Genomic DNA, 16,488 nt, shown 5'->3' with positions numbered 1-16,488 from the left:
AGAACTTTAGTGAACGAAAGAAATATTTCCATAATATTTTCACGATTTGAATTAGTTTGTTATCCAACATTCATGGAGTAAAATAGAACTTTCCTTGTGTTTTATACAGATCCATCTACATTTGTATACGTTACGAACACCATCTTCTACTTGAACTAAAATTATACAATTTTTACAATATCAATCTGTTTTTTTTTATTTCGTTATATTTTTTATTCCTACCGTTCCGAGTATGCCTGAGAGAAGGCAAAAATGTGTGTGAAAATTGTACACTTCAGCCTTTCAATACAGGCTGACAATACGGCTAATTGCCGTAAAAAATAAATAAATATAAATAAATAAATAAAAATATTTTTTGTTCCTTTCTTGTGAATGTCGACAATCTATTAAAAAAGCAAAAAAATATGATATTTTAGAGTTAATAATTTTAAATTCAACTGTTCTCTGGTTTTTGAAATAGTCTATAAGCATTTGATTTTATGTTGTACGTTTTATCATTTTAATGATGAGAAATTTACAAGTTTTCTTTCGTTAAAGTTATGTAACAAATGTTTCGGATAAACTTTATACTTATTTTTATCTTAAGAAGAATTTACTTCTATATTGAATCTTGCAAGATATAATTGGAAAAAGTAGAAATGTAGTTGTCTATTTGGCTGGTGAAGACAAAAGTTTTTTTTGCGTAAAAATAGAGAAAACAATTTTCTTTCATTTTTTTGTAGATGTATAGTATTATGGTATTAAAGATAAATTTAAAAAAAATGCACTATCGTCCTTGACTATGAACATAGTTCTACAGGATGAACCATCAATAAATTTGCAAATATCCAGATTTAAACACAGTATATAGAAAGTTCGTTTAATCTCTAGAATATAATTACATTCCGCTTCATAATACTTACTTTCTGTGTATACTATCCGTAACTTTAGTCTGGGAAATTTGATGTAGTACACACAAAAAATGTTCAAGAAATTTTAAATAAAATATCAATTTAAAGTACAATTTCGGAACAAATACATGCACACTTTAACGGTTATACGGTATAGTTTTCGATTATATTTTATAACAAATATATATATGCCTCTACGAGCGGTATATTAGATGTATTGTATATGCATATCAATCGTTAATGGTAGCATTTCCTGTCGATTACATAGCTATGGGAAACTACTTACACAAGAATTCGAGTATATCTACACATAGCGTGCACTGTCCCGAAAGACAACTGCCGGTTTTACAAATCTCCCCAGAGCAAACGCACACTTTTGGATGCACTTGTCGCACACCATGAAAATGGTATTCCGCCCCTCACCCTAGCGACGGCAGGATCTGACCACGCGTTCCGGTTCACTACCGATGTCGATTTAATTATGCTCATCGTGTGTCGAGTGCCATGTTCGTTACGCATCAACTGTTCAAGGCAGACGGGAAACATTTGCCCAAACGTTTCCTATTTATTTGCACTATTTTATGCTGCTATTAGTCGGATGGCCACAACCGACCCGCATTCACGCACGAACGCAAATGTACGCACTGCGTGTGTGTGTGTGTTTTTTCCTCGGTTTTAATCCTTCCTATTGGTTCTCTCCTCTATTGTCCTGTGTGGCTAGTCGAGTGTACCGGCAGTATTCCATTTGCTGAATTTCCTGTGCTCATCCATCCTGCAGCCGGTGCTTGCATATCCACCGGCTGGGGCAGTATTTAATATGAAAATATTATCCTTCGATACTGTCATCGATTATGGAAAATCACCCATAAATCAATTCCCATCAGATGGCCTAGTTGGGAGAGAGGTTTTAAGCTAATGGTACCAACACGGAACCGCCGAAGCTGAACGTACTCTTTCCGGTCAAAATGTTGTCATAGCCATTGTTCAAAATGTTGTCTAATTGAATACATTTTAGCTGCGAATCAAATGCAAATGTGTAGCTAAATAAGTTTTTTTTGTTTTGCTCTATGCGAGGGTATTTGCTTGCTGCTGCACATGAATAACTAATAAATAATAGTAAAAAAAATGCAGAAACACGGGACACTCTGAAACGCATCATCACCCTATTTTGCAACTTTTTAGCTATGGCTTTTCTACACAATGGGTATTGTGAGCAATGAAACAAACCACGAAAAAAAAACAGTAAACTAAAAAGCGCATTTTAAATTGTGTCCTTTCTTGTGTGGTGTACACAATTTCCAACCGGGCAGGATTGGGCAGGACGCAGGACAACAGGAATGTATGCATTCCACAATTTATTGACAATTTATGCTCATATTTCTGTCGGGATGCTTTGTTTTACTCATTGTTGCATGCATTGTGCAGTTGTGCACCGAATGCGGTTGCGGTACCGATGTGCGGTGCGGTTTTACAATTAATTTCGTTTCCAGCTGAGTTAATTGCCATCGCCGTTGGGTGGCCGGAAGTGGGATGTTCTCTGTGGGATGGGGTATGCGACGCACGGCGATATGCTGGTTGATTTGTAGCACGTGTCCCAAGAAAGGGGACCGAACGGAACTGCCGGCAAGCGGGTGTACCCACGCCGGAAGAAAGCGGGAAGCGAAATATGATGTTTGAGCAGAACACAATGCCACCGTATTCTTTCAGTGTCCTGTTAGTCGCTGCGTATGTCGTATGCAGTATAAAAAAAAACTACGGAGGCAAAAGGCGGGTCTCCGAAGTCTGATGATGTCTGAACGTTGCATAGGGCAGCGGGACAGGATGCAAGGACAATCTAAGCGAACCGTTTGTTCATTAGTACAGTTGCCCGTGGAGTGGAAAGAAGAAGAAAAAAAATGTTTCCTCTTGGTACTCCAAATTTTGAAGCATTGTTCAGTAGCCATCCCTCTTTGCATGAGCACGCGTTGCCCTAAATGCGCATATTTCCCCCGTTGCCTTGTTTTTAGCGGTCTCGCAATCAATCAGATACGCACACAAACGAAAAGATGTTTTTTATCCATTAGCCTTCACTGGCCAACATTACCTCTAATAGTAAGAACAGATTTACACCTTACATATTCTTATCTGCATCTAGTCGATCTGTTTTGTATCATGAAACAAACACTCTTACTTAATCACTAATATAGTAACATAGGATTTTACTTTACACATGTAGAAGCAAATGGGTTTTTTTTAAATTGAAAATATGTTAGAACAATCGTAAAACCTAGAAAAAGGCAATTGCTTTAAGTTCGATAGGGATTCCATTTACTGTACTTATCAAAAAGTAGACAACTAATAAATTCAGCACAACCAGCTACAAAACGTGAAAGACAAACTGAACAAAATATTTTGAATATTTTATCACGCTTCGCTGTTTCGTTCTTGTGGCTTCGGTCTTTCTTACACGCTACATATAGTACAACCCGACAGACAAAGAGACCTCAAATTTGAGAGAATGACGGTAAAATTCTCTCAAATTTGAGAAAATTACGGTAAAAGATCAAGAAGAACATGGAAAACGACGGCGAAACCCGAAAAAAAGCATGAAACCCTTGATTGTGTGTGTGAGCCGACAGAGTTTGTTGAAGCTAGAATTGTTTCCATCTCGTTCTGACCTACATTGTTATCCTGCGTCCTTACTCTAGCGTTCATCCCACACTGTGACGAGCTCAGTTTGCTGTGCGCTAAGTCCAGGGTGGACGTGTTGTGGGACTTAGCAAATTTTATATTTGTTTGTGCGTGAATGATGCGCGGAAGTTTGCAAGCATGCGCGATTGCTTTGTGCAGTGCAATATGCTGACCAGTGTTGTGATTTATGTAGAGTTGATGTGCCTTTTTATGCCATTAACGTGTGGTGTTAGTTTTTTCCCTTCACTCCGTGCTTGCTTCGGCAAGCGCATTGAAATGTAGTGAGGGAAAAAACTTTCGGTGCATGTTGTGGAAACTTCTTCCCATTTTCACACGACGATGAATTCAGTTGGTGTTGTGTTTGGTGTTTGAATGTTTATGCGTGTATTTTGGTGATAAATAGTGTAAAAACATATTGTACGCGTTGGTACAGGATAGTGTTTTCGTCTTCCTTTTGTGCTTCTTTTGTGCTGCGTCATTCGCCGTGCGCACACTGTAATCCTGTGTGCAGTGAAGGATCGTTTTTTCTTCTTGCGCTGTTTGCCGCATCGTACGCGCACCCTAATCCAGTGTGCAGTGAAGGATCGTGTTTTTGTCGTCCTCTTCGGTGTTGTTCGTGTGTCGTCGTGTTTGCCATGCAGCGAAGCATGCGACATGACACACACTGTTACACGTCTTACACTATAATTGTAGAGCGGTGCTACAGCCCCGCCTACTTAAAAATCAGGAAAAAGCTCAAAAAATCAAAAACAGAACGAGAGGTCGTGATACGTTTTTGAATAGGGGCGCGCGAGAGGCACATAGGGCTCATCGATTCCAGCAGTGGAAGCAATTCAAGCAGTTTAAATGGCCATATTTTGATACCCGGGAAGTATGTTTAAGGAAACAGTTGTGCGCATGTAATGCACTTAATCGCGAATGATTAAATCCCTCTTTTTGTATGCTAGATGAAAAAAGAAAACAGTAGATGAAATCAGCTTTAACATAGTTCGTTTCATACAACACTGGATATTTGGACAGAGATACATGCTAACTCTAGAAAGGGATTTTCTTTTCATTAAATATACAACACATTTTAAAGAAGGACACTGGGCAACGTTTCCCATTTCGATAGCTCCAACACATTTCGCCTTGGTAGTGAAGCAAATAGTCCTCAAATCCTTGCAATTTTCCAAAATGTTCCTCTTTTGGTATTGTTCCATTCTGGTCTAATATTACGATTACGCACGATTGCATTCGAACTAGTTTGTTAATTATCATACGTCGCTCGCTACACGAATTCGTTCAGTCTTATGTATTAATTCTATTGGTTTGTTTTTTTTTTCTATTTTCATTCTTTGCTGCATCTTGCCATAAAAATAGTATAGTAAGGAGACAAAAAAACTATTTTGAAAAGGAGATATTATTGTAGAATGGGGAGAGTAGAGGACTTTTAAAAAAAATTACTCAGAAAATGGCATCGCTGAAAGAGCTATAACCAGTTCAAATACAAAAACAAAATCATTTCGTCATTTTATGATATGAATTGTGAATTGATAATGTACCCCAAAACGACACCGAAGGGTATTTTGCACAACTTCCAATATTTCTATATCAAAACGACTTCGATACATTGTGCTAGCCAACACACCGAGTGAACTTCTGTGATTGAGCGATATAGTTTTGTTTGAGATTAATTGTATGTTTGTTGCGTGTAGGTAAAGAAACCGGGTTCTTACACGGCTATGTTAGATTATACAGATTGAAAAATGGAGAAAAGAAACAAGAAATCACCTTTATGCAGTCGTTCTACCGTCTGCAAGTTCGCGTTACGATTGCCCAACCAATGTACACTGTTGCACTGTCGTATATAACACATTCCCTCGCCAAAACTGACCTTTTTAGCTGACCTCTCCGCCTCTGAACTTCACGATTCGAAAGGCTTTACGTCGAACGGACACAGGACCCTCCTCTGTGTTGGCCATCGCCGTGGTGGCTGCTGCAATCCGGTGCAGTGCATCGTAACATCGTGCAATTGCAATCAGTACAATGACGCCTCGCATCCGTGCCGTGTCAGTGTCAGTAAATGACATCCGACAATTCGTGTAGTGGTTGGCTATCAGCTTTGCAGCAGTGGAAGAGTTAATAAAAGATTGTCCGATAGGATTGTCCAGTTCAGGAATGGGGCAGACAGGGGAGGAAAAGGGTGCCGAGAAGTTCCAGGACAGCCCGCCTGTCAGTCATTCGACAAACGGTTGGTGCAACACACTGACAGACCGGCTAGCGGTGTCCGTTTGGAGATAATGAATTATAAATATTTATAAAGAGTGACTTGACCTATATCGCAGCCATCGCTTGGTTATTCGTTAGTTCTGGCAGTGGCTTCCGTATACCGGTGGCCACCGTAGCCATCGTAATGAGCATAACGATCGACCTACACCCAGGGAGCTGTTTGGATCTGTTCGAGTATCGCGACCGCATCCGGTCGTTCCATCGTGCGACAGATCTCGATCAGTTGCTGCAAAGCGTTCAGCTCGCGATTGCGACACTCCCACAGATCGAGGATCTGGTCGGTGGGCGAGGGCCGGGTGGCGAAATACGTGAGGTAACGGTCAACGTTGAGGTGAGCGGCGAGCATGCGCCAATCGTTACGCTTCTGGGTTGGTGGGTCGAGACACCGGCACAGCTTCCGTTTGACGTCCTTCGATAGCCGGAAGCGATCGGTAGCGAGAACGTTGGTGTGGTCGCCCGAACCGGACCCAACGCTACAGATGGTCATGGTTTCGAAGGAACTAGATGAATGCTGACACTGGCCATCTTTCGGCATCGGAACAAACGACGAGATGCTCATCGTGGCTGGTGCACCGATGGAACTGAGACTTTCGAACGATCCGAGATCCTGTGTCGCTTGTACCTCGATCTTGAAGTCACACTTGTCGTGTTCGGTTCGGCATAGCGTGAAACTACAGTGCAGTGCTGTGCAGTTGCTGTTCCACACGTGCGAGAACGGTATCGTCTGTCGTTCGCTGGTACTCTTCGTTCGCCAACCTCCAACACACTGCATGTCGATGATAAGACCCTGTCCGACGTCAGCAAAGTGTAGAATCGAGCTGCGACCAAGCACAACGCCGCCAATCTCTTGTTCGCAGTGTCTGCAACGTTCCTCAGCACCTGGGTTATCTTCGACGATGTAGATCCGCAAGCTGACATCGGAAAACTCGGGAATGGTTGACGGGCCGCAGATAAATAGCCGCAGTTTCTTGCACGCTACCCGTTCCTGTATGTCGGTGGCCGATTCACCTACCAGTACGTACTTGCCGAACGTTTCGGTCAGTACGTACGCGTACCGCTTATCGATCTGCACCAGGGCCGGTGTGTTGATCGTCTCCTCGCCTATGGTCACGACCTTGCTCCACGACGTTACATTGTCTGGGGCGCTGTAGAGCGAAAAGGCCCAGTTGGAAAGGTTCTCGGCACAGTGCGGCAGCTTCATGACGATCGGTTTGTTTACTTTCGTATCGACCGGCCCACAAAACACTACCGGGCTAAGGTAGGTCGAGCGCGGCCCGGTCGGTACCGGCACGTGATGCTTGTCGTCGCGCACGATCGAGAGAACCACGCTGTGCCGCTGGTGCTTCGGAATGGCCCCTTCGGGGATTAGCAACGCGGTCGAGTAGGTGTTAAGCTTAAGCAATGCTCCGGCCGGCGTAAGCGTCGCTTGTGTTACTTCGGTGCCCCGGAATGTTCCCGCCTCTTCCACTAAGGTCGTCGGTCGAATGGCAGGCGAATTGTTGGGAATCATCGGTGCCTGATCGTAGGCGGAATCTGCCGCTATTTTGGTGATGTTGGGTGAAAGAAACAAAGCGGAACCGAACAAAGAATAGTAATTAGTATCACAAGTTGTACCTGTCACCAAGCAAGTGACATTTGTGACAGTTCACACACATGTCCCGGGATACTATACTATATTACTATACAGGCACTAGCGACAGAATATTCTTCCACGGCTCAACTTTTTGACCGCGTCAATCAATCCGATGTCAAATTGAGACAAGCATTCTGTGTTGGCAAATTGATCACGATCGATTTTGGGTGAAACGTAGGGGAAGCTGATGGTTGGAAACGATTCAATCGTTCACTACCGGCGCCTAGCGTCGATACTTACATGTGTTGGTCGATGTCTCGAGCGATTCCACGCTGCACACGCGTTTGGAATAGGTAGACGACGAGTATGATTCATTGATGCTAACTTTGTCCAATGGGTAGATGTAGCTGCGAAAGAAATGGAAAGCGAACGGAGAGGAAATGAATGGAACTGCAGGAGTGCATAAAATCCATTTATGGTTTGACAGGTTTCGGTAGACAACCGTCCGACCAACTGCACGATCTGACCGTCGGGAGTTTCATAGAAGCTTGGTTGTGGTCAGAATGGGTTGCGATGGTAGACACGAGGTGCACAAGAACTTTGTGCACGATCTGTAGATTTTTTTTTGTGTGTGTTTGTATAATGTGTGCCGAACTACAGACTGACCATAGTGAGGTGATGGGTCAATTTCGGGATGCCAGCACTGTGGGTCCACGGTACTGGGATGGATGGAGCCCATAAATTACATTCCACCGCGGCGGCATTAGAACGCTGCGCTGTCACAAAGCGGCACAAAAAAAGACGAATGGAGTGGTCAATCCGCAGAACTGCGACGTGTGTTTTTATTTCCAAAGTGTGACCACAGGGACGCAGCCTGAATGGTACGCTGGACGACTGATGTTAAACATGGCGGTAAACAAACGAGTTAATGGTAATGAGGTGTCAGTATAGTTGAATTATGTGACATAGATTAGTTCTTTCGCGCCCTCTCGGCTACGAACTCTGGAATGGGGGGCTACTCCGGGTCAGTTATTTGAGAGTGGTCCAAATGACACCAAACGGTGCTGTCCTAGGATAATCACGACCGGTAGAGGTGTTTGGGTTTGGGTTTTTGGATTTTGGAATTGGATTGATACAATCTGAACGAAAGCAAACGAGAGGAAGAGCGAGAAAGAAAAAGAAATGGATGAGGCCATTTGAAATGGTCCCAGAAAGGGCGTGTGCCTGCGTGTGGGTGGTTTGGGTAAAAAAGCAAATTTGCATAAATCCAACTCGTGACCATCTAACGAGCTGACTCACAACCATCCAAATGGTTCGTTCCGCTGATATTCCGATCCACAGACCAGCGGAATGCAGTTTGCGAGTTCAAATTACCGAAGAGACTCTGAGCTGAAATCTGAGTCTACCTTAACGGCTACCCCAGCGCAAACCAGTGGATGATTTAGTAGGTTCTCTTTTCAATTCAACACAATTGACTGCGGGGAACGGTACAGGAAGGTTGAATTTCCAATGTCCAGAGCGTTGCCAGAGATCGATGGGAACACATTACACAAATATGGCTATTTTTTGTCCACATTAAAGACGTGACACTTCATTCCCGCCACTAGCTTCGCCTCCGACAATCAATAATTTTAATCGCCACTTTAAAGCGTGTTTCGCGTGTTAACGAGTCTCCCATTTCGAAGCCGACCGAGACGATCGCCGTTTCAGACTGGCCGTTTTGGTCATTTCGCGAGAAATATGACCGCGTCGTAAAAGGATGAAATTAAGACACCTCCTGCCAGATATAGCCGACCGAACACCGGTTTTGTGAACCGCGGCAGTTCTCAGATATTTCTGTCACGTCTTGCAGCTTCAACGGACATACGCACACGCTTTACGATCGGCGCTGTCGGTGGTTACGCCATCGGAGCATAATGTGACGATTCCCGAACTAGTCGCAACCTGTGACTCGTAATTGCTGCCGAGGGTGCGAAATTTATTGATTAATCACCGGCAACTTTTGGTTACGGTATGTAGCGAGGCATTCTTAACTTTGGACGAATTCGCACATCCTACCATATGTGGATATTGCGATTTTGGGCGAAACGTTGGCGCTACGAGCGGATTCCAAGTATTCACATTTTTGACACCTCATTGATGGCGCATTAGCCAGGTTTGGTGATTCCAGTTCGAATTTGGGTCGGTTGCTTCCTGCCTACACGTGCTGGACAGACACACAGCTGGGTGGGTTTAGAACGCACAAGCAACCGCAAAGACCACATGAAAATCCACACAAACAAAAGAAAAAACCATCATAAAGGATGATCAAAAGGATGGCCACATTGGCCGAATGGCAATGGTTTTCCATTCTCGTAGAATTCATTAGGTGCGTAAAAAGCACACAACGATCCCGCTTCCACGTTCCAAGGCATTAAGTGGGGCCGGAATTTGACTTCCGCCGTAATCAAAACGAATGTCCACTTCTTCACGGGAAGAAGGCGTGATTAAAATGAATGAGCCATAAAAGCCTACCGAAGCGGCCACAAACAAGTGCCGCATGCTGCCCCTTATTACGGAGTCATGGTTGAAGGGGAAGTTTTTGATTCCGCACTGACCCGTCATCATCTTGAAACCGCCATCGCCGTCAGGAATGTGGATGCGAGGCGTTTATCTTCCCCTTCGGTTTGGCGCTGATGACGGATGGCTTTGATTACTCTATTAGTACGTGTCCACCGCACGGCAACGAGGGCCAACAATGTGTGTGCTCTCCGTTTGATCGCAGGTTGCGTTGTAATTACACCAAAGTGAACGTTTTATCACCTTTCAGGCTTCACCGGGGTTTTTCCTGTAGAGACAGGTGGCACGAGACGGGCCAGTTGCAGATGGCCCGTTCGGTCCGATCTCTTACCATTTGGGTCCATCAAGACAATCTAGTCTCGCGCGCGTATGTAGAGAGAACCACGGCTCAGCAGATCCGCATTGCGAAGGCAGCGAAAGCGCATCGATCTTGTTTGTGCGCGTCTATCTCGCGACCTACGTCGATGTGAAGCTTTATGACCACCCGTGTACTGTGCGGTTATTGAGAGTGATAGACGAACGCACATGAGGCCAAAGAGACGCAACCACGTAGCGGTGGTATTCACGCTCCGCGTAATTGGATGTGTGGTTATTTACAGAAACATCAGTCATCGTGGCGCAGCGTCTTCCTTTCCGAATGAAGCAACCGGGTGGAACGGTGGTGTTATTTTATGCGGTTATTAGGTTTATAAATTTCCGCGAACGAGCACAGCAGAAGGGGCGGGCTGGCGGTTCGTTAAGTTGATTTTTAGCTTGGAGTTCTAGCGGCTGATAATAAACCGTAAGAAGCAGCAGCAGCGGCAGCAGCAGGCACCATCAGCGGTACTCCGTGGGTTCGTTCTTGTTACGGATGCACTTCCAAAACACCGCCGCGACTTATATTTACGCTGGTGTTAGCGCGATGATGGAACATAATTTAATTTATTAGATGTTTATAGTTCGCCTTTTTTGTACCTCCGTCGAAGGGGTATGATTGGCGATTGTGGAACAAACAAAAAAAACCGAGCAGCGGATGGAACCATTCTGAAACCGGTTGTAATTGAGATGTCACTTGCTTATGACTTTGCTCGGCTTACGATGTGGCGCTCGATCGTAAACGGGACCGTTTTTTTCTCTTCTTCTCTCGTTCAACTACTCTACCAATCAAGCAGGGGCTAATATAGCACTAAAAGTCATATCCACTCGTCTGTGGCTATGATTCGTTTGGAATTCAAATATGTCTTCAATTACGTCTGCAGGCACCGCCTTTGCTTAATGGTGATTAAACTATTAAAGACATGTTATTACTAAGAAAAAGACCATTTAAGTTACTCGAACGGTGTCAAATGTTAAACTGTAAATACGCCAAGGCGTTGACGGAGCATTGTAGTATTGTGGTGTATTTGTTTTTTTTTTTCGGGGGGTTTTGGACATGAACAGGAGATATTACTACATCATTACTCCTACCAAAGGTCCTAACCCTCGCTTAATCGAAAACGGCAATTAGATTTCCTTTCAGCCTGACCCTTACACTTCTATGAAAGGCCGGCCTGTTCGATGTGGATGCCCGATAGGGAAACCAATTTCTAAGATACACCCCCGGAGGCTAGGGTGCTCCGGTACAATTCTGGAGGTTTAATTTAAATCTAAAGCCTACGACTCATTTATTTCTACTGTTGGAGGCAGTTTGGTTAGTGAGGAGAAAGAGGGAAAAAAGCTACTAAAACCAAACATGCCAACGGGGATAGATAGGCATAGACAACATGGGCACGGAATTTCGCACCGACAACATTGGCCTATATTATAGCCTGGGTCCCAATACCCAAGTGCACCGACTGGCGTTTTATAGGTGCTCGGTGCCGGTGTGTATCTAATTAAAGTATCTATTTATTCAAGTTAACATGCAATCCTTCGCTCGTTGCGTTCCGCTGATCGTGAAGTGAACGGGCGTAAGATTAAGACAACCTATCCCAACGGGTAATTGCAAAAAGGATCGAGAGTGCTGTGGAGACACAGTCACCCGGTCAAAAGGCCATGGTGGCGCAAAAAAAAAGTAAAACAGAAACTAGCTTGACCGTTACGGTGAGACGGTTAATTTGTTTTTGCGTCTTGTTATTTTATGTCTTCGCTTTCTTCGTGCAGACATTCGATGGATAATGCGGCTTCGTCAGGTTATGCAGTTATGGTGCAGCTGCAAGTTACAACCAATATGCGCACCACTGGGTCACCCCGGATCCCTCCCGAGAGCCCCAAGGGAGTGGGACAGATTAATGCACTGGCTCCAAATGACAAATATCGCAATTACAACCGTAAATTATTATTAATTGAATCAGATCACCGCGCATTGAAGATTAGCGAGCAGAACAAATTGTGGGCGCGAGCGTACATAGTGTTGTCGAGATGCTCGAGCAAAATAGTACGCGAAGCTTCGATAGCTATTCGCGGTATGGATTTCTCACGGTCCCAGGACACGCGCGAATATTAAACAAAAAAAAAGTCCCCTACTCGTTTGGCCTAGTTCAGCGGGAAAATGTCAGGGAACGCTATCGCTACTGTTTACTGTATCTTGTGTCGGGGTTCTGGTTGCTCGTGTCAGAATGCTCTCGTCGCTAGCGTGCCTTGAGCCGATGAATTACGACAGCGGTAGTAATTGAACACCATTTATCAAACCACTAAATGCAGTCAATATCGGGCGAACATGCGAAGCAGTTGTGCAACGATCTGCAAAATCGCTCCGGCTGCAGAATGCAATCAATTGAATAATAATGCCAAGTTTGACGGCCACCACTCGAGACACGAAACGAGAAGTATGAGGGCATTGTGTGTGTGTGTGCTCCTTTGTAGTGGGGTAATTAAACAATTGTGCAGTGATCCAGCTAGATGATGGCGCCTTCCTGGTTTAGAGCTCCGGATCAAAGGAACCTGCCTTCCCGATGGTCATTGCTGCTGCTATAATTCAAAACTATCCTTGAAACGAGTCTCATGTCCAAATGTGAAGAAACTGTTCCGTTTGCGTCATAGTGACAAGTGGATTTGCATTCTATTGGCGTATCGAGCAGTAGAAAACTCAATACAGAACGTAAAATCAAAAAATATACAGTAATTGAATTAAATCACAGAGAGCTTTAGTGCCCAAAGCAGAGCTCGTGTTAGGGAAATGGGGAAATATATATTAAATGCTGTGTATAATTGAAGCAATGCGCATATAAATTGATCTAAATTCCATCGAACGACTTTTCTCGACCGCCAAGTGAATGACAAACGGTTCTTGCAAAACCAATGAGAAGATTTTTGTGCTAAACTTTTCCTCTTGTCTGTTTTCCGTCCTGTCTCTAGCAAGAATCAGGGAAAAGGTCAACCCCGGGTAATTAGTACGTATTTGTCGTGTCGGAAAAAGAAAATGGAATCTCACGCTATTTAATTGATGGCAAGGACAGAATCGTTGGGCACGTAATTGAAACCGAACCCGGGGAAGATTCTTCTACCCTGCCCGACCGCCTCCTTCCACCATTCGCACACTGGACCGTTTATTGTTGATTGTGGAAATTAATCACACGTCCTTTTTGGCAAAATTTCTCGCTTACGGTCCGATTTTCTTTTGCCGAAGATCGATCGTCAACGCAAGATGGGCGTACCCGTGCTGGGAAAATGGGGCTTTGCTTTACTTACTTATTGCATAAATGGGGCACGTCGTAATGGTGCTCGGAATTGGACCGTGGCAAAGGCAATGACGATTTAAGGCCCCCGATCGGAAGGGTTGGCGCTTGTTGCGATTGGCCCTGGGTATGAAGCTGTCCGTGTCCGGCAACTACCACCGGCCCCAGCAGGCTGCTACCGTGCTGGTGGTGCAGCGAAGACAGATGATGATGATGTAGGTGACCCGGAAGATGGGTGTGTGGCTGGTGGTGGGACGCTGTCATCGGGTACTCGTAATTGATGGGGCCCGTGTTCTGCGTCAGATCCGGCTGGAAATGGGTCAGCTTTTTGCTCTCGTTGGCGAAATATTCGGTCGGCATTTCTGAGGACGAACCAAAAAAAAGGGAGAAAAATGACTTTCGTTAAATCAAATGTGAGACTATTGGGTTTTATTGCTCGTGAAATAAAAGCCACAGATGTGAAACGTTTTTTGCCTGATGATAAGCTTCTGACGAATGCCCATTAATAAGGGAAGAAAGAAAAAAGTACCAAACCTACACAATATAAAATGTATCAATAGATTCTGAGGATGGTTTTGCGTTTAATAGAATCACTTGCAAAAGTTTATAATGCGTTCCACAAGCGTCCGAACTTGGAACGCTTTTAACCCGCCAACATTAGCCGCACAAACGAATCGATGTGGCTTTTTCCGCATACCATCTGCCGTTGATGAAATTTGAACGGGTGCGAATAGGTTAATTGCCCAAAAGCGCGAGATGAAAGCGAACTGGAATTACCCAAATGGAGGCAATTTGGGGTGATTATTCCGAGCTCTTAATGATTCTAAAAGAAGTTTTGCTACGGCAGCATCTGCAGCGCATTTTACTTTCTTAATGTGATTGTGGGTGATCAGAAGGAGTTTAAAGGAATTAAAAGAAATGTATCTACAAACTGAAACTGATGCTTCTATCGTTCAATGGTTCAATTTGCGTGAAAGTGATAAGCATTTCAATTGAAGCTTCGGAATATAATGTACTGATACATTGTAAAAATTGCTTGCTTTCTTTTACATAACAAAAAAAACTGTTTGTGATATTTTTTTATTATAAATATCTAAAGTCAAAACAACACAGGCTTAAAGCTTTTCAAAGTCGCGTTGTCTAATGTGGTGTTAATGTGTTCTTCAACTAAATTTTAATCCTAACCTCAATTACGACATAATCCCTAATAAGCTAGTGATCTTAGCTGGTAAGCTAGTTCCAATTGGTCTACTTCGAATTTATATTTCGATAATTGACTTTTATGAAGTTATTCATAGCCATCAGATAAGATCAGAGGACTCCAATCAACATAAAGGTGATCTGCATTAATATTTAACTTAATACGGTTACATATTGTTTTAGCTCAGTTTGAAGCTTAAATATAAGAAAAGGAAGTTTGATGGCATATTTTCGAGAGAATAGATACTAGAAACCCCACGTTTGTTTAACACTTTAGCTCAATATATATGAAGAAATATGATTATACTGTTAAATTCGATCAATCATCACTTTCCGATTGTCAAATTGAACATTTGTAAATTATATTTTAATCGCCTGCAAAAGCGATAACGACGATAAGTACGAATGGATAACGATGGTCCTTACGTGAGTAGTAATCAAACGAGTAAATTGTGGTTAGGGTAGAGATAGTGATTTATCATTGTTATCATTTGGTTAAATAATCTGACAGTTTACATGAATGTACGGTATGAAAACGTAAATGTAAAGAGTAAATAACGAATTCATTTGGACCATTCATAAAAGTTCTTATACTTTCTATGCTTGCTGTTGTAAATCGTCGACAAATGAAATGAAAAGTTCGTTCATTTACTATCCCACACAGGGAACGAAATGGGCTGATGTGCATTTTTGTTAAGGAACTCTTAATTAAAGCAAAACGTACTGGTCCGCTGGAACAGTTTCAGTCCTGCGGTTTTCGAATGGAACTGGATGGTACCAGGGCGGATCATTAACTATCGTAGAACGACTCTGCAGATGGTATCAGCAAGCTCATATCCTGTCCCCAAAGTTTTGTAATCGGCATAGGTCCTGACTTCATTAATGTTATACTGAATGAGTTGTGTTTTTTTTTTGGTTCGTTTCATTTCATCACTAGTTCAGTTTTTGATGCAGCACTTATTTCCTTTTTTCCTATTTCCGTGAGGGTTCTCAAATGCTATGTAGAGAGAAATTGTTTTTCTCATGATAGAGCATAATAATGTAACTTTCAAGGAAAAGGAAATGAACAAAATTCTCTAGAGACTACAACGTCGTTACCGATGCTTTATTCTTATTACTTGTAAAAGAATGCAACAGATGAGTTCTGTGTTTTACGAGAAAAATTTTACTTACAATGAAAATATTTTTTTTAAGTGGCATACGATTGTAGATGTTAAAAAGCAAAGAATTATTTAAAGAGTTAAATACACCAGAAATTCTTAAAATATTTTCAAAAAATTGATAATGTTACGTAATCATATTAAACCGTTCCATTCTGATAACTTTAACAATCAGTAATGGTCAAACTTTTCTAAATGCTGCAAAACACATAGTTCTCGATAACGTACCAAAAAATGGTCAAAAATGAATTTCACAATCATTGCTGAACATCTGCTATGCGGAGCTATTTTCGTTTATCAATAAATTTTCGTCACACTTATCAGTTGTAGTTCCTGAAGCTGGTGCTTGAAAATAAAAAAAAGGTGTCTATCGAGTTGTTTGCTTTTGTGTAAATGTTTAATTGCATAGCCCCTAAAAGACGCATGAAAACGGTTTTATTGTATACTTAAATTTTACACTCCATGTTTTGTACGATTTATGTCAATTTTTTAAACGTTTTAATCATTTCAACATGCTGTGATTTTGGACC

The 16,488-nt window shown here is 42.8% G+C and overlaps 1 protein-coding gene across 4 annotated transcripts in view; it reads right to left on the bottom strand.

The window, feature by feature from the left end:
• Window positions 1–4,429: 4,429 nt before the first annotated feature.
• LOC125760841 (netrin receptor UNC5C-like) overlaps window positions 4,430–16,488 on the bottom strand; it is an 83,280-nt gene continuing 71,221 nt past the window's right edge. For all 4 annotated transcript variants that reach the window (XM_049421366.1, XM_049421367.1, XM_049421364.1 and 1 more), the window contains exons 9-11: window positions 13,612–13,960; window positions 7,705–7,811; window positions 4,430–7,370 (exon numbers count right to left, since the gene is read on the bottom strand). In XM_049421366.1, coding sequence (XP_049277323.1) covers window positions 5,974–7,370; window positions 7,705–7,811; window positions 13,612–13,960 — 1,853 coding nt within the window. In that variant the 3' untranslated portion in view covers window positions 4,430–5,973. The remainder of the gene's footprint in view (window positions 7,371–7,704; window positions 7,812–13,611; window positions 13,961–16,488) is intronic.

The sequence above is a fragment of the Anopheles funestus genome, chromosome 2RL, assembly GCF_943734845.2.
Source record: "Anopheles funestus chromosome 2RL, idAnoFuneDA-416_04, whole genome shotgun sequence".
NCBI classification, from domain to species: domain Eukaryota; kingdom Metazoa; phylum Arthropoda; class Insecta; order Diptera; family Culicidae; genus Anopheles; species Anopheles funestus.
The sequence above is the reverse complement of the archived record's forward strand: the minus strand, read 5'-3'. Positions and strand labels throughout refer to the sequence as shown.